Source organism: Pimephales promelas, chromosome 19, assembly GCF_988280905.1.
Source record: "Pimephales promelas chromosome 19, fPimPro1.hap1.1, whole genome shotgun sequence".
Lineage (NCBI taxonomy): Eukaryota > Metazoa > Chordata > Actinopteri > Cypriniformes > Leuciscidae > Pimephales > Pimephales promelas.
In genome coordinates, this window is record NC_142787.1 from 29,490,788 (window position 1) to 29,509,847 (window position 19,060).

At 37.0% G+C, this 19,060-nt stretch overlaps 1 protein-coding gene and 1 long non-coding RNA gene across 2 annotated transcripts; one reads left to right on the plus strand and one right to left on the minus strand.

The window, feature by feature from the left end:
* The first annotated feature begins 2,493 nt into the window (after positions 1–2,493).
* On the plus strand, positions 2,494–4,916 carry LOC148970834 (uncharacterized). The gene is made up of 3 exons (XR_016147749.1): positions 2,494–3,002; positions 4,173–4,271; positions 4,383–4,916. It is a non-coding gene; the product is annotated as an uncharacterized LOC148970834 (long non-coding RNA).
* A 1,848-nt stretch (positions 4,917–6,764) lies between these two features.
* traf4b (tnf receptor-associated factor 4b) lies at positions 6,765–17,526 on the minus strand. Its single transcript, XM_039677841.2, has 7 exons — positions 17,238–17,526; positions 14,443–14,494; positions 13,439–13,543; positions 12,524–12,685; positions 10,590–10,751; positions 10,320–10,475; positions 6,765–7,631 (listed from the first exon to the last, which is right to left on the minus strand). Exons 1-7 carry the CDS (start codon positions 17,378–17,380, stop codon positions 6,972–6,974), a joined length of 1,440 nt encoding a protein of 479 aa, XP_039533775.1. The 5' UTR covers positions 17,381–17,526; the 3' UTR covers positions 6,765–6,971.
* Positions 17,527–19,060: the final 1,534 nt, after the last annotated feature.

Here is a 19,060-nt window from a genome sequence, read left to right on the forward strand (position 1 = left end):
GGCTGGACAGTGCGGGTCACACTACATGATTTGCTCTCAGTGAAATCAGGTTGTTGAGCTTTTCACACCACACAACACAACATGATTGATCAACAACAGGAGGTAACGCACTACATAGAGATTCAACCACAATCGGATGATAAGAGCAACTCATTTGTGACTCAGAGCTGTTTCAGTACTATGGTAGGCTATGGTCTAAATCCTGAAAATAATCAAATAAATAACGAGTTGACAACAACACTGTCACCCAACGATTCTATCGTCAACAAACCATGTTTTTTTTTCACGAAAAATCACGCAATAAAACGAACCAGAAATGACGCGAAACAGCACGTGCGCCTATACCCAGTGAAGAAGAAGAGAACACAACACGCGAATATGGACGTCAGACAGAAACTAGTGCTGCACAAGAAAACATAAGATTTAACCGGTTACCTCAACCCATGCCTTGCTATGATTTGCTGTAGCTCATGACATCACTGAGGTTGAGTCGCGCAACGGCTCTGGATGTTAGACATTTTTCTGGGCTGAGCGTTTTCGCTGCGTTGTTGGCTCTTTCATACTAATTGGCAAGCGTTCATCGTCCGCTAATCCCCCGCAATTTGCACGCGATAACCCCCTGACCTGTCGGCGAGCTCAACGATTTGCAAATCGTGCTTAAATCGGGCTTAAAATCCTGTAGTGTGAACTTGGCTTAACTCTCTCTTAAAGTTGAGACCCCAGTCTGGATATGTGCTGAGAAAAACTGTAAACACAATTACGCACTACCAAGTCTTCCCCTTTTCTTATTTCCTTAAAAACACATAAAATAGCACTTAATTTTAACATGTATTCTCTCTTAATTCAACCATATGCAAAGCATGCTGGGAACTAACAAGCACCGCCCAGTTTCAATTAATGCAACACAAATCAATCATGTAAGCAAACACAAACGGATTACGTAAACTTAAATTGTACATATATTTAAGCAGATTGAACACAATCGAATTAAGTTTGGGTAAAACGGCAGTTGACTCGCACTATATGTCACCGTCTGGAATCTGGATGTAAGAATTTTTTACTTAACATAAATGGTTTGTGTTTAGACAACACGTTAGGATTTTATACTGTTAAGTTGAGACATAATTACATACACCTTAATAGAAAAAAAAATATTTCAAGTCAAAAAAGTTAAAAACGCAATTATTATAAGTAAGCTAAATATAAATATATTATGTAAAGTGCACAACCTTCCTAGTTCATTTTTTTCAGTGCACTTCAGGTGTTTTTGTTTTGCAAGTGCGCATAAAACCATGGCGAGCTATGCATGAACGGGACGCACCGAGATGAAAGTGCAGACTGCCTGTCGTGTCATGCATGTACATTCATGGGATGGTCAAGGGAAAAGTGGGACTGTCACATTAAGAGATGGGAGGGGATGCGTAAACTGCGCGTAATAATGTATTCCGTGTTATGTACAGAAAAAGCCGGACTCTATTTTGCGCTGAAAATTCTCCGGCTCTTACAAGCAGGTGTAACTTAGGAAGCAGGTTTCCTGGCATGTGCCTCCTGGTGAAATGACACATTCAGAGCAATTGGCTTTATGCGCAGCTGCACTACTTTCTGAACTTCAGCCAGCTCCTTTGTTTCCTGTCTGCCATTATTGGATAAACTGATTGATCCTGTTTTGACTACTGAGGTCAGGCACACCTGGATTAATCAGTTTGTCCAATAATGGCAGACAGGAAACAAAGGAGCTGGCTGAAGTTCAGGAAGTAGTGCAGCTGTGCATAAAGCCAATTGCTGCTACTGATCTTTGGTGCCATTGGCTCTTAGTGGCAGTTGGCACACCCTATCTCTGTTACAGTCATGTTTTTATTCAATTTGACCACTTCCTGCAAGCTGAATAAAGTGGAACACGAAAACAAAAGTTAAGACTAGGCTGGGGTTTTTTTTTTTCCATGATGAAGCTTTCAAACTCATGCGTCCTATTCCAAGTCTTGTGAAGTCATTAGCTTTAGGTCATACATTACCAAATTTCATTGTTCACTGAAAATAAACTAAAATGATCTGCTCTAGCTCTCCTTGAGAGTTCATGATAGAAGTAGGCTAAATGATGACTGATTCATGAACAAATCATTCAAATGGGTTTGTGAACAGGACTTACAGTTTGTTGAAAAGAAAGAACAACAATTCATTCACGGTTTCAGGGTTTTTTTCTACACTGTCAAAAAATTGCTGCCTAAAAGCAATCAACTTGGATTTTTAAGTAATTTCAACAGAAATTACATGACTGACTTCTACATTAAACTGAATCTTGTATAACTTATAAATATTTTAATCATAATTTTTAAAATCATTTTTACTTATTTTAATGAGTTAGTAAAATGAGTATGAGTAATGAGTATCTTAAAATTAGTTAATGAGTTAAAGCAATGTAAAAACATGTTGTCATAACGTATTGATCATACAATTTTTACATTTTACCATGATTATATCAATTCTGTTTGTCGAGAAAAAATATTTTGAAATTTGTAGTGATTAGTACTAGATTGGGTTCATGTTTTTAAACTGACATGATGAACTAGAACTGAGGACTGCTGGGTAAAATGGAACTGGCAAGATTGCATGCTTGAGGTTTTCCTGCTTGAATGGTGATTTTGCCTGTGGTTGTTTAGAGGTTTTCATCAATTCTTCTTCTGTAATTAATCATCACTTCTTATGTAAATTCTGAGAAACCTTCTTGCCTTATCATGATGAGCGTGATGCTATAGAGAAGATGAAGAAGTAGTATGCAGCAAGATCCTTTGATTTTGAGACCTGTATTCAAATACTTTTAAGTCATCGTAGAAGAATGTCCTGTAGACTTCATTTTAATTGCTTTATGGAGTGTATATATTTCTTTCTTTTTTTTCAAATTTTACAACTGGAACATATGGATTTTATATAAAATGAACTAAATGGACTACTATTTTAAATTCAGAGAAGACACCTGGAACGTACAGCATACACTGTGATTAGAGGTAAATGATTTGTTCCTCTTGCTATTTCAAATCAATTAACATACAAATTGTTGTATATTAAATGGCAGATTTGATTAATCAGTGATATGGAGAAGTTTCATATTTAAAATTGTCTAAGATGATTTTACAGCAATTTAATGCTGAAACAAGCTTTTCAGAAAACAGCAACAAGTGTAAGACTGAAAAAAGAATTGTTTGAAATTCTTAAACCTTAGTTTATTTATTTCTTTACATAAATTGAAGGGATGTACAGTGCCTTATCTGTTTAAAAATATATAGTAAAGTATATATAAAGCCGCATATCTCACATTATTGACAAGTTTTCAAGGAGTAAAGTTCCTAAAGGTAAAATGCTCAAACTGGCCAAACTAAGCTAATTTTAAGTTCTATATTATTGTGATAAAATGAAAACACCGGATATGTCCTTTTTTAAAGCTTAACAATAACATGATTATAATTGTTCTGTATCACATTTGTTACTTATGACTGGTACGTTAGTTTCGTTTAATTTCCATGCCATGTGTAATCCGTTCAGACACTGAGGGGACACAATAAAGCCCGATTAAACTTGTAACTTTTTCTATTTTTCTATTTTTTTTTTTTTTGCTTTTTTTATTTACCTTTTATAATTATTTTTCATTTCTTTTAAAACACTTTCGATACCATTTTGAATGAAATGGTATTACATATATACACGTTGCTTGCTTTGCCTAGTTTTGCTGTTGATGCTTTTATATGTTTGGGACAGTAGCTGATGAAACATATTAAATTATCCAATTATTTTGACAAGTATGTGAAGGTTTTAACTCATTGGTGATTTTCACGTATGTACGAATCCACAAAAGGTCACGACTTAGTCACGTGTAATGACCCGGAAGGATAATATTTATATGCAGTTGGTCAGTGATTACGATTGTTGAAAAAGATAATCCACAAAAAACTGTTCATCATAATATTTCAGTACTTCACTGTTTTTATACAACATCTTTTATTAGACAGCTTGGCTCAGATTGTCAACATAATGGTAAGGCAAAACTAGCTTTGAGTGCTAAAACTGTGCTAACAAGTGCTTTAAAAAATATAAGATTGGAGTTCATGTTGTTGTATATATTCTAGACTGTACAATTTGCTTTCCTTTTAAAATAATAATAATGTTTCTCATTACATAAGGGTAAACTTTGCAGCAAATTTGTTCGAGAACAACCTTCTGAGGAATACACTCTCTCGACGGAGGAGGATGTGACTGATGAATTATTGAGTCAATCTCAGGTATATAATTCATAATTCATATTGAATATATAATTCATATTGAGTTGAATTATCATATAATTATTTTAGGATTTTAGATAATCTCTACAAATGCCTGCATGCATCTTTCAGATTCCTGTCCAATGTAAGGAGAACCCCGAGGGTCGAGATGGGATGGTGGTGTTTGACATGGAAGCCTTTCCCATGGTCAACATCCTCTGTAGATCGTCCTAAAGTCAGAATAAACAGCAGTAGCTTTCTGCAGGCGTGGATTTGAAAGCTTCACATCAATTTGTCATGAAAATGTCTTGATATTTTGAATAATAAAAAATTAAAAACAACTTCTGGCAACGAAAAATAAAATTTGGTAATTTTTATTCAGTATTGCTACCATCAAACTGGTCTTCAATCATCTCCTCTATTGGCTGCCTGTAACTGTCCACATCAATGCCTCTGGTGTGTAGAGGTAATTATAAAACTAACATTTTTAACATGTTTAAGTTAAGTTTTAACCCAGAAAATTTGAAAAGTGACCCAGTAACTTTGTTTTGGTAAGCCTTTCTCTGCAAGCATGTAAAAAAAAAAAAAGCATAAATCAGATTTTGTTCCCCTTCTGACTAGGAAGGGTAGGCCTATCTTAACCCTCTGGGGTTGTTCGGCCCAAATGGACCCGAAGAATTTAAATATAAAATTTTTTAAAATCACAGCTTCCTCGAAATGGTCCGAAATTTGGTGACTTTGTTGATATTTGGTATTTGAAGACCCCAAAAAATTCGGGACAGGATGTAAATAGTCTAAGTGGTTGTAAAAAAAATAGTCACACTTGGGGTGTTCGGGTCCAAATGGACCCGCATGGAAAATGAATGGGAAATTGTCAAAAATGTGAAAATACTGAGTTTTTTTTGTGCGTACAATCTACAAATCAGCAACGATCTTGAAAAAAAGCACACAACAGTAAAGGGGTGAATCTATAAAACATCAAGAGTGCAAAACAGACACATCCAGACACACATACACACACACACACACACACACACACACACACACACACAAACACAAACACACTTTTATACACAAACGCACCAAAAAATTCAGTCACAAAAATGTGTTTTGCATTTTTAAAATGCTCAGTTTGTCCACCAGATGGCATCCATCTCATTTCAAAACTTGCTTTTATGAGGCCTAGGCTTGACTCTAAAATGAAATACAGCTTTAAAAAAATATATATATATATATTTTTTTTTTAAATATTTTTTCTATTATGTTCATTGTTCAATGGGGGGAAATTTTGTCATAATTATTGCATTAATACTAATTATAAATTTTTTCTATTTTTGAAATTTTCTCAAAACACCAAAAAAGAAAAGAAAAAATATTATAAAAAACAAGTAAAAAAAAAAAATCATGATTTTTGTTTTTTTAAATATGAATCCAGCCCTTTGGGTCCATTTGTACCCGAACACCCCGAGTGTGACTCTGAAACGAACAACCCCAGAGGGTTAAAAAAAAAAAAAGAGTCAAATCCTGACTTGTCGTCTTTAGATTAAACTGTATGGACGTCCTCAGTCAGCAAAACCCCTCAAAGATCAACAAGCACTTTTTTTTTTTTTTTTGCTTCTAAGTTATACTAGTTAGACCGTTTTATAATGTTTTAGGTTATGATTTAGGTTCTCCGGTTGTTGATGCGCAAGCACACGCTGCTAAAAAATACAACGTTATACTCGATTAGTCCGTTTGCTTTGTAATAACGATTATAGAAGTGAATAGAGACCTACCCAGCTTTGCATGAACAGTGTTGCTCCCTGATATTAGTCCCAGCCTCCGTCTCGATTATGCGGTGGTTCATTTTTTTGGCTGTGACCGGTAACGTTATGCTTTTGCCTCTATTTGGAAGCCTTGTTGTTTCTTGCGTTGCACCTCTTGAATATAGCCTTCGAACCATAGACTGTAAAAAAATATGGACAAAGCGGCTGTGACGTCACCCATGGACTTTCTGAACAACAGTTTTGAGGCTGTTTATGGGGAGCCATTCTGGAAAATCTTGGGAAATACAAATGTTCAGAAAGGATACAGAGTGGTATGATGTGTCGTGTCAGATCATGGCCAAGTAGTCAAATTCCTCTCGGCGCAGCCCGTTATCAGCTGTCAATCAAAGTTAGCCGGCCTTATTTGTCATACATTTTTTATCTACATACGATCTAAACTAACGAGTTAGTTTAAATTTTCGCACTGTTGTGACAGCGTATGTCACGCGACAACAACATGGCGCATGTAGTATACGTCCGGACTCATACTACCCGAATTCATACTACGTAGCCTACTTTTTTAACGGTCGTGAAGTAGGCTACGTGCTTATTTAAATATAGGAGCCTACCTACTCACATAGTAGGCTAACCCAAACGCAGAGTGGCACGCACCTGAGTTCTCAGCTCAACCGGCCAGCAGTGCAGGAATAAAGTGCTACACACACAGAACGTGAAAATTCACCATTCATTAAAAAAGAGTCATAAGCCATTTTAAATGTCAATTTTTGTATTTATTTGAAAACTAACATATTACAGATAATATACATGCAAAAGACAAAACATTTATGAACCTCGTTGGCATCTAAATATCCTTCATTTGTGGTAAAACCCCGATTTAACAAAAAATATGCATCTTCATTTTTAATATGAGCAAAAAGAGATACATTTTCCGATTATTTAACATTTATTCCTGAACTCAAGAGTTCAATTTCTTCTGGACAGCGTCTATGGTGGCTTGAATGAAAATAGCGTTGTCTCTGATATAGTTTCTTTTCTTCATCTCCTCATGCGTGACGAACTTTGGGTAGCCGAATCCCAGCATGCTCTCATCCAGACATCCACCACGAACACTTCCCAGAGCTCCAGGCCGCGGCCTCTGGAAGTTCTTCCAGGTGGGATCCGGGTTGAAGGTCTCTGTGATGTGCTGGGGTTTGGTGAGCGCCGGGTCACTCTGATCCAACAGTGAGAAGGAGACACGGTAAGGGAAAGGCCACTCCAGCAGCCCATCGTACTCTCCTGGTAGGACTCGAATGTAGACCGATAAGTGAGAGCCCTCACCACTGCCGTTCCCATTGGGAAAGGCAGACACTTGCAGACGGTAACCATAGGTATGGGAGTAGAAGGCAGGACTAAACAACTCCAAACTCCCGGAAGTCTTGATCTTAGCTTCTTGTAGTCGCTGGCTGTAGTCTGTGAGCTTCCAGAGCAGTGTGCCATCTCGACTTCCAGAGAGTTCCTCCACCCCACGCCGCAGTTCCCTGAGCTCCAGCCTCTGACGATTCACCAGACCACACAGAAGAGAGAGGTGGGTGTGGGTGCCCTCCTCAAGGTGTTGTGCCACTCCAGTCTTAGGGCACTACGAGTAAAACGGAGAGAAAAATATTCTTAGTAAATATGGCTAAACAAATGAGGGATATTGTGGTCCCAAAAACTTATTTCATGGCATTTTGGAGCAACCCCAATTCATATTCACTTTCACAAAAATAAATAAGTGCCCTCCCTGACAATTCAACCTTTATTTTTTGTAAAAACTGTTTTGCTTCAAATATTTCTTTATAAAGTGCAGCAATTCCCACTAAAGTTTGCTTCGTAAATAAACTTCCTGATCAATTTCATCTCAGCACACTATACAGCTTTGAAGAACTCGATGTAGCAACTCTTTTTCAGAAATTTAGACATGGATTAAGGAAAATAGTCTGACGCCATGGAATAATGAGCATACTTTTTTTTAGAGCCCAATAATGAAGCACTGGTGAAAGAAAACAAAACTATAGGTATTTCGCATTTTATGGAAGGACAGAAAGGCCTTAAAAACGTCTAGATTTGATTACGTTTCAACTCTCTTAGAAGAGAACAAAAACCCTTTATTTGAAACAGTGGCTAAATTAATGAGAAATAAAACTTCAACTTCAGAGGTTTCCAAACAGCACAGCAGTAATGACATTATGAATTTCTTCACTAGCGAGACTGATACGATTAGAGAGAAAATTGTAACCATTCAACCATCTACTACAGTATCGCATCAGACAAAGGATTTCCAGTCAGGGTTTAGACCGCATCTTAGTACCGAATTACAAATGATTTGCTCTTATCGTTGGATCGTGGTTGTATCTCTCTATTAGTGTTACTGGATCTTAGTGCTGCATTTGATACTATCGAAGACTTAAACATTACGTTGTTGTTAGGGTTGGGTATCGAGAATCGAGTATCGATTGGAACCGGGACTAACTTTTCGTTTTTCCCGGAATCGTTCAAAAGTTAAAATTTCGATTCCCAGTTTCGATATTCACAGTCCGCCGAGCGGAAGAAGAAACCGCTGAACAACACCAACGAAGAAGCGTCTACCGGAAGTGTTGGCATAACCGCGTGAGTCGAACATGAGTACCTTACGTCGGCGGTCCAAAGTGTGGCTTCACTTTTCTAAAAATAACGAAATCTCGGCATAATGCAAAATTTGTGACAGAAGGAGTATTTGTGACAGGAGTATTTCCTTCAGAAAGGACGTTGGTTAGCAAGGTTAGCTAAACTTTTTTGACCCTGTCTCTTAAAAAAATCGGAATCGAGAATCGTTAGGAACCGGAATCGAAACAAGGAATCGGAATCAGAATCGTTCAAATTCAAACGATACCCAACCCTAGTTGTCGTTGCATTGGCAGATTGCTTCAGATAATAATTATCTAATCGGTATCAATTTGTAGCAGTAAACGAGGAGTTATCATATCGATCACAAGTTAAGTATGGAGTACCACAAGGCTCAGTCCTAGGACTGTTGCTTTTCACCCTGTACATGCTACCCATGGGAGATATCATTAGGAAGCATGGTGTTCAGACCCTGATGAAACATACCAAGTCCAATTCACAAAATAAATGGAGTACATAGTCCAAAGCATGTAATGACCTGCCCTGCAGATGCCCCTGCCCTCCAAAGCATGTAATGAAGCGGACCAAAGCGTCCGTGCCCTCAGATCACGTAGACGTGGCTGTGGTTCAAGAGGTAAAAACGATATAAATACTGTTCGTTTTCTCACACAAACCACTCGTTTCGTGTCTTGGGCCATCAATGTGTACTTATATTTACGAGTCATTAAATCATGTTTAATTTGGACTTCTCTGTGCATGCTCTGTGAGGTGGTGACCATAGACCTCCATTATATGACTGATAGACTCTTAACGGTTTGACCTAAAAATATCAAAATTGAAAATACTGCGGAAACAAAGACAGTACATCTTGGATGCCCTTGAGGTAAGATAAAACATACCAAAAATTAATTTCAAAGTGAACTATCCCTTTAAACATTATACATTTTAAAATCTTGCTAGTTACTTACAAAAAACTAAATGATTTCAAAGTCACCATGAAATTAAAATGTATATTTCCTATTTCTTTATTTAATTGAATATTTCAGTGTTTCTTATAAACAATTTTGTTTGTGCACAAAAAAGAACATAATTAACTACTGTATTAGCAGGTGGCACCAAACTCAGCCACAAGGCGGCACTATACAGACCTCAGGGAACTGTGTCAACTTGTGTAAAAGTTAAACATGACGGTACAAGCAAGTCGATGACATGAATCAATGTAACTAAATAAATGTATCCACTAACCATTCAGAAACGTCCAGGTTCAGACTAAAAGTTGCAAAGTCTTCCTGAGTTACTCTGTAAGGCAGCACTCCACTGGTTATTTTAAAGATTTTGGATGAGTGAGATTCGCTCGCTTTGTTATTGCTGGAGTATCGGAAGCTCGTGTAAAGGACTGGCTCTCTTCTGAATGCGTTTTTGATCATACACAAAAGGAGGGAAATTTGAGAAGCTATATTTTATATTTTTCAGCTGAAATTTCAGATTTATATTACATCTTGTGAAAAGGGGCATAATATGTGTCAATACCTAGGAATACCTCCAGTGTTATTTTGTTTTATAATACAATGACAAGCAAACATTGTGGTGGCAAATACCTTTTGGGCCACCTGTACTTCTCAAATACAAGATATGTGTAGTATTCATCACAGAGTTATTATACGTGCATAACTGTAGGTCATACCCTATGTTTGCAGCCAGCCTCCTTAAATGGGCAAAGCACCATAGCAGTGTTGCATCCTTCCTTTACATGTGCCATTAAAGACTCTCTCGTGATTCCCAGTGTGCCGCACCTGTTAGGGCACTGCACAGGGAAGCGTGGGCACTGCTGCTGATGAGGCTGTGAATACAAAACACACCTATGAATCCACTCCATTTAGCACAAAATAATAATACATTTGGAAATGTAATAAAAATAACTGAAAAGTGTGATTGTAGCATAAAGTCCACAGACTTGAATAGTGTCATAGAGGAACTCCTTTCTGCAGTATCTGCAGGGCAGTTTGCGTTTGGGACACGCTGACACAGAGTGCTGGGCCAACAGTCTCCGCACCATACGAGCACCACATTTATTCTCACAGTACACACTCTCCTCAGGACATTCACCCTGGTGACTCTGAATGAGGACAGGGAGGGATGTGTAAGAGTTGTTGTGTGGTGTTGAAACCAGATGGATTTTGCAAACCTCATCTTTTGTGTGTTGAATTAACTAGCAACCGAATTCATCAAAATGCAAGAGAAATTTAAATAATAAATCAAATGGCTAATTAAGTTAATGTTAAAAAAGGATACTCCACCGTTTTTTCAGATTAAACTATGTTATTCCCTTAAAGAGTAATTAAACACTAAACCAACTTTTTTTTTAGTTTTTTTTAGATCTTTATTAATACCAGTCATTGATTCGAGTAACTTTTTTGACATTTGTTTATAAAGTGTTTTATTTCTACAATATATGGTGTAAAAACGTCTTAGTGCTGCCCTCTTCAGGTTGAACGGTGGCTACTGCAGTTGAATTGAACTATTGGATGTTCCGCACTTTGTGACGTACGCAGGTTTCAGTTCACCACGCGAGCTACGCCCAGTATTAAAACCATCTTGTGTCGTCAAAACCACTGTAGGGAGTCAGGAATTGGAATTGTGAGTATTGAAAACGACCAGGATAGAGTGTTTTAGCATCTATTTCGTCCCCTCTATCTCAAATATTGCCAGTGGGTGGAGTCAGGCTCTGACCAGGGGGTTAGTTACCCTTTAACTAAGACGAGCAAGAATGGTGACAAAATAAAACGTTGCACTTTTCTAAGCATGTAAAGTATAACTTATTATATTGTATGGCGGAATACCACAGCAAGTGATTGGGAGAAATATCATCACTCCGGAGAGGGAGAGGACTTTTCACGAGTGATGATATTACTACGCCGAGTCGAAGTGCTCCCAAGCACTTGTTGTGGTATACCACCATACATTATAGTTATCCATTTTACACGCTTAGAAAAGAGTAGATGAACCATTCTTGCTCGAGTTACTCTACTCATGTAACTGTATTTAAATAGGGAACACGTGGAGGTGTTTGGTCGCTTCTCTGCTTGGCCAATATTGAATGAACTTGGCTAAGGGGTCTATACGACCCCATTCGACTTTTACTTATTAAAAAAAGGTTCCCTTCATCTCAGTTGAATAAGATTTTGTGACTTTTCATACAATATCTATCTATACACACACACACACAAAAACTGGGCTTGATTCGGTTGTTCTGAAGGTATGTAAAAAAAAAAAATTAACACTTCTGGTCTTCGGGCTCAATATGACCCCAGATTGAAATGAATGGTAAATGTGAAAAAAACTAAATAAATTTTCTTCATGACAAAAAAAAAAAAAAATCCGGCATAAATCTGAAATTTTTAACACAGAAATGAAGGCCTAGTACTAGAGCATAAATGCAATATATCATAAAAAAATAATATTTCATATGCAAGCTAATGGTGTAGTTGAGGAATTGTGTGGTATATGGATACAAAAGTACTTTATACCTCCAAAAACACAGCATTAATGAATAGATGAGATGTAAACAAAAAAAAGGATATATTATATGTATGATTAAAAATTTATATTTTTTGTACAATGACTCAATCAATTGTTGGGGTCATAAAGACCCCGAAACCCAGAAGTGTAAACAGGAAACGAAGACCATTTGAAGGTTAAGTGCGATCAAAGTGTCTCGCGCGCGAGGTATGTATCAACTAGTCTTAGTTAAGGGAATAACATAGTTTAATATGAAAACGGTGGAATGTCCCTTTAATATTAATACATAACCATTTCTAAATCATTGCAAATATTAATAAACTTAAATTGGTTGTATTAGTACGTTAAAGTGTAAGAACTGTGTCTGACCTCATATGCCTCCCCGGTGAACTGGTCGCCACAGTGATCGCAGTGTAGTTTTCTCTTAGCGCAGTCATGCTGCAGGTGCTCAGCCAGTTCACGTCGCAGAAACTTCACAGAGCAACGGTTTGGACAAGACACCACGTTAAACTCGCAAATGGACAAATGGGCCTGGAGGGGACGTGAGAAACACAGTGACTGAAATGTAAACAAGACCGATAAGCATTTTCATCTGAAGATGAAGATGAAGACAAAGGCTCAATCTCAATTCAGCCCTTGGCCCTACCCCTTGTTAAAATAGAGTTACAAGGGCCGAGGGATTGAAACATTCCCCCATGAAATGGAAAACCCGATCCGTCATCAGTCGTCGCCGTCTGAGTTTTTACAGGATTTCTCCATGACAGCAACTGACAATCTGCTCTTAACTTTGAGGAAACATGATGATTATAAAATTCCTTCCGCCAAATATATGTCTTTTCTGATTCAGAAAGGTAATTTATTAAACAATTTCTTAATTTAAATGACTATAGTATTATTATAAGGGTAAATAAAGTGCATGGTGGTGTCACCAGGCGCTAAATTTAAAAGTTTAACCGTTTGCGAAGCCATCTCGCCGGTTATTCTGCGCACTTTCTTGTAGCCCTCCGTTTGGAGTTTCCAGGGCTATGTATCTCAACAAGAATCAGGACACACCCTACTCCTAGACGTGAACACGCAAAATGGAGGGGTAGGGCCAAGGGGTGAATTGGGATTGAGCCTAAAACGTAATTATCAAAACTGGGTGCCAAGATTAGCACTGCAGCATCTAAAATGCAATTCAAAAACCATAAAGAAATATATTCAATCCTACAGAGATGTTTATACAAATATCTCCAAACACGACTGAGATTTGAGTTAGTGTGGGCATTGTTTCTGCTCGTTGACCTGGAGAAGCTTGTTCTGCGCGGTCCAGCGGCAGCCCTCCTCACTGTGGATGCAGCGGATGGGCAGGGACAGGATCTGCTGTTCCAGTTCCACATCTGGAAAAATCTGCAGTGAGAATTACACATTGATATCAGTGTCCTGGAGTTGAACATGCAAGACCATTTGATAAGCAAAGCTTATTAAGAAATAAAACAAGAGCAAGACTTAATCGGTCTACAATCGGTTTAAACTTAATCGGTCTGCAAATCCAGTCTTGTTTACAAAACAATCCTCACTGAAATGAAGCGAACAGACGGACAATGTTTTACCCTCATCAGCTGGAACGTCATTAAAAATAAAGTTGATCCATGCAGTCCTATTAGAATCCAGAGGCAGCGTCTTCTTCCACAACCAGGCGCTGCACAATATTCTGTATTGCTCGGTCGCTCGATCCGGTTTGTCATCACGAGGTAGGCATCTATGTTATTTATCTATGCGTGTAATGCGCGAATCGGTGGGCGGGGCTAAACCGGCCGCGTTGATCTTCTGCGGGGGTGGTGTTTTATCCTCTTTGACGTCATAGTTCCCCACTTTGAAAATCGAGTCCTTTGCTGAGGCTGGTGTCAATAAAAGCTTTCATTGGACTAACAAGGACGTTTTCAGTTCTGAAACTTACTGGATATTCTTATATTATGATGACCTCTTAGATGTCAAAAGTTCAAGGAAAATTTGATTTCTCAGTTAATCACCCCTTTAAAAGTGTGCATCCCGGTTGGACAGTGAATCAGCGCTCAAATTTGAGGACAAAACTGTTGTATGCAAATGTAATATATTCAGGACTGGCTTATGTAAGAATAAAAACATAAGTAGCATTTCTATATTTAATATAAGGTAAAGCCTGTACGTTTTCATGTTAAAATATGGTCTGTATAGTCTATTGATTCATTTCTGTTGAAACACCAGAGGAATGATCATACATGGATAAAATCAGGAGGGATTTGAAACTGTAGTTATGATACACTCACTTTGGCATAATCCAGTGGCAGATGGTCCTCTGGGCACTTGAACACACCTTCACTATTAAAAGAAAAGTTATATTGCATGTTAGCATGTTATCAATAAAAAATAAACCATGATGACTTTGTCTTGTTCACATAACGGAAAGCGACACATGAATGTGTTCGAATTTCATTTGCTTTCGATTTATTTCCACATTATATGTTGTGGGTTGAAAAGCAGTTCACAACTGCCTCTCTGACTGATGCCTCCATGTTACAAAGCCTGAATGAATCACGGCCAAACCGATTTGACAGGAACTTCAGAATCACCTCCCACACCACAAACTGATGGAGAGCCTTCAGGAGAATGTGAGTGAATCATCCATCTGGGATGGTGACGCCCCCCAGCATACATAATATGAGGAAGCAGTACAATCAACACATCCAATATTAATAGAGCTGTGATCTTTCCATTACGTGTGACACAGAAGCACATCATCATTTCAAAATCCTATGGGGAATTTTCCCCAAAAGTCCCATGGGGCTTCATAAGAAGGTGGAAAATGTGATAGCTGCATTTTTGAGGTGTCATGCTCAGATTTTTTAATCAAATAGATGCAACTTCTATTAAATAACCCTTATTTTGATTGAAAGCATATTTTAAAAAACAGTTTTCTATTTTAGTGTAAAGAGTTCACATGCAAAGTGCCATCTGAAATTTTCTTCTAGAATGCTAATTTTTATCAAGCAAGCTAATATATTAAGTTCGTTGGTGGAAGAATGTGAACGAACGTGCAGAACTGCTTGTGTTTCAGCGCGTGCGGATGGAAAAATAAACACACATAACATTTCTCTGCCGACTGTCTCTCCGTGCTTCAACTCTCAATGTACACAACACAAGTGCTCCTGATGTAAAACGCAATGAAATGATATGTCGGCTTGACAGTCTCGGTCCCATATCATAAATTATTTTAATTAGTTAATGTTTCTGAATTTATTTGACATTTTCACTTTTTGTGTAATTTTTGAGGACTGGTCAGGATCATTTTAATCATTTGTGGCTGGATGACATGGGGGTGAATAAATTATCAGCAAAAGTTTTTTTTTAAAGTGAAGTACTCCTTTAAAGTAGCAGTAAAGTGTATTACAGCAGGTGCATTAGAGTATTGTAGGAATACACTAAAGTACTTAAGTATGGAAGCTAATTATTTTAGTTGATAAAGTTTTAAATATGGATATTTTTCGCTTCAGACGGCATTTATCCCCAGAGCCCTGTGGAGAACTTTTATCATGGATGGACTAAACTAAAGTACATGAAGTACAAAATTACTTGTTCCAATTTAGCAGACTTTATACCAGTTTAGTATAATTATATAGTTATAGTGTAGTATACTTAGCATAAAATAAATGTATACAAAATGTATTTTTCATTAGTGTTATCTTGACAAGGGCACTGAATGAGTCAAAACTGCAAATTGAGCCCCTATAAAAGTAGTGCATCATACCCTTCAGGCAGATGCATGCTATATCATGTTAAAAAATGTTGATGACATGTATGAAACATACTGTTCCTAACAGTACTGCTATTATAGGTAAGAGAGCAGATCCAAGACTCTTTCTTGGTCAAACTTTAAACCACTGACTGCATGCAATTTAATCCACGGATTTACATTTGAATAAGTAATTCGTTTAAAAAGAATAGTCTAATTGAAAAGCATGTGTTAGTCCGATAGAATGTGAATGGACGAGACTGGCCATGATCACTGATAACAGATAACACACAGGACAATGAATGTGATTGTTCCAGTCATTACATGTGAGCAACACAACTCTGTATTTTGACTATGTGAATGAGAAGACAAGGCATGGAATGCAAAGAATGGGTCATAACCCAAAACTGCGCTAGCTTACAGTTGAGTAATACTACCAAATAAACTTTCCTTTCACATTCAATACTTTTGGTTTTTCAAATGGGGATCACAAAACTTCTCAAAAAAATATCAGAAGCATTCTGCAGTATTTTGATTATGCTATAATCTCTTACATTTAAAAAAAAAACGTCATTTTATGTAAACGTTACTTATATTGACAGAAAGACTGAGCGTCTGTAGACTGAGGGATTTTGTGTCACTGTCATCTTGCTTGGCCAGTTTGATGTTTGTTTATTACTACACTGTCATTGGAGTAATTATTTTTAAGTGATGATACTTCATAAAGTCAAAGAGAAATGTACAGAGAACAAGGCCAGATCTATTAAATTATTTAAAATATACATTAAAAATGCAGATGGTGACTAATAATATGCCTGCATTTCTGAACCTGCTTAATATTTTTGTGGAAACCATGCTAGAAAATTTTCAGGACTCAAAAGAACAGCATCTATTTGAAATTGAAATATTTCATAACATTAAAAAGGTCTTTACTGTAACGTACGTTACTTTAACGTAATGCAACCTTGAATAAAACTCTGACTGACACAAATGTTTTGACAGTAGTATATACCTTTAAAAATGATTAAAATGATTCTTATTTAGCCTAATTGTTATGAATTAGCCTACTTTTACTACTACTACTACTACTACTATTAGCCAATATTTATCTTGTTGGTGTTGTTGTTTTTTTAGTTATTCATCAATGACCCAGATTATAGCCCATTATATGTCCATTTAGTGTTTTACAGAGATCTCATCAAGCTTCAGTTCACATGATTACAGTGCGAATGTTAAGAAATAACGTTGGCATACTAAAACGCAAGCGGCCACAGTTTGAGCTTTCTTTCGTCGGACAGGTGTGGCGTTATCTTTAGGTTGAGAAGCAGTTACCTGAGATACTCCTGCAGACAGGTGTCACAGAATCTGTGTCCGCAGGTGGACACCTGCACCGGGTCCCTCATCGGCTTATCACACAGAGGACAATACAACCTCCTCCTCGGTCTCTCCAGAAACTTCAAATCTAAACCGGGCATAATAGCCTACCTTTGTTTACGATATCAGACTGTAAACTGATAAACTGCGCGAAAAACTTTACAAATAATCTTAGTGCAGAGATGAAGAATCCTTTTGGTAGGTTCAAATCCCACAGTAAAAAAGTATCGGTCTATCATGACATTTCCGTCTTCTTCAGCACAGCCAGTAAAGCAAGCACAGGGGAACGTTCACTCTCTCCAACTGTCAGTCTGCTCTTCTGCCCCGCCCACCGGCGCCAGGGGGGGAGGAGCCACGAGCAGTTGCTCTAAAAATAATTCGTAAATTTTTCATGTTTTTGTTTTTATGTTAAAGTTTTAGTCATTTATATTATTATATTTCTTATTCTAGTACATCAAAGAAAATGAGAAATGTTGTTTTTATTAATATTTTGATGTAGTTTTAATTTTAACTTTTCCGTATTAATTTTAATGTTTAGTCATTTTGTTGTGTTTTTTATAAGTTCTGTTTTTTTAATAATGTTTTTAAAGTTAATTAAAGCTATATTATATATATTAGTGCTGTCAAATCGATTAATCAAGATTAATCGCATCTAACATAAAAGTATATATATATATAGACCATTTTGCAAGATGTAAACAACACTGGTCCAGAAACACTTCCTGTTTCAGTTTGTAACTGTTTTCTTTATTTTCCATGTAAAGAAAAAAATCTTAAAGATATTTGTTTAACTTTTTGATTCAGTTTTTTATGTTCTGTTGGTTGTATTTTATCCCAGCTTTTATGTAGTGTTAAAAAACTGAAACAGGAAGTGCTTCTGGACCAGTTTTGTTTACATCTTGCAAAACGGTCTATATATATATATATATATATATATATATATATATATATATATACGTACACACACAAATCACGTAAACATAAAAGTCTGTAAATATATTTGTGTATACGTTGTTTATAGGTATATATATATATATATATATATATAAAATGCACACACACACACACACACATATATATAGATATATATATATAGATAGTTTCAATTTCCTAAAATAACCCTGAACATAATAACCCCAATTTAAGATTGAAACAGTGCGTCATGCTTAACAAAATCACGAGACCAAGACACCGATGAACAAAAGATCTTTCCTCCTCCCCCGTTCACCTGTTCTACAGTATTAGCAAAACAGCCTCAGTGTTGATGTTGATATTTGATACCTCAAAACCTACATAGTCAAATGGTAGAAAAACATATCTCAACAGTGAGAAGAATCACGTGGGCTTTTTATTTACTATATATGAATACACCCTTACAGTGTTTACTTAAAGTGTTTCTTCAGTACTGAATCTTGTCTTACTAGAGTGTGTAAATGTAGACACTTTTCGACAGTTTCATCGAAACAGGTCACATGCTGCAGAACCAGTTTTACTTCCTCGTTCCACAAAGCCATATTGGTTGACCTTAGACTCCTTGAATAGGCCGTATCAGTAGTAAAAAGCACAGAGCGTGTTCAGTCGATCTGCGTTAAACTCCATGTTAAAGCCTCGTCATTAAATGCTATTGTGACTCTTGTACAACCCTTCACAGAAAACTGACGAGTGACTGAAAAGTGCTTTTGTTTACATTTAAAAATGATTCATTTTAGTTAATGTGTCAGTGTGTCGGTTTAATTGGAGTCATCCAGAAGGAGGACAAGTGAGCATTTGTGTACTTGTGT

Coding starts and splice junctions, on each gene's coding strand:
- traf4b (XM_039677841.2), bottom strand. CDS start 17,380: ATGCCCGGTTTAGATTTGAAGTTTCTGGAGAGACCGAGGAGGAGGTTG. Junction 14,495..17,237: donor TGTCTGCAGGAGTATCTCAG/GTAACTGCTTCT, acceptor TTCTTTTAATAG/TGAAGGTGTGTTCAAGTGCC. Junction 10,752..12,523: donor TCACCGGGGAGGCATATGAG/GTCAGACACAGT, acceptor GTCCTCATTCAG/AGTCACCAGGGTGAATGTCC.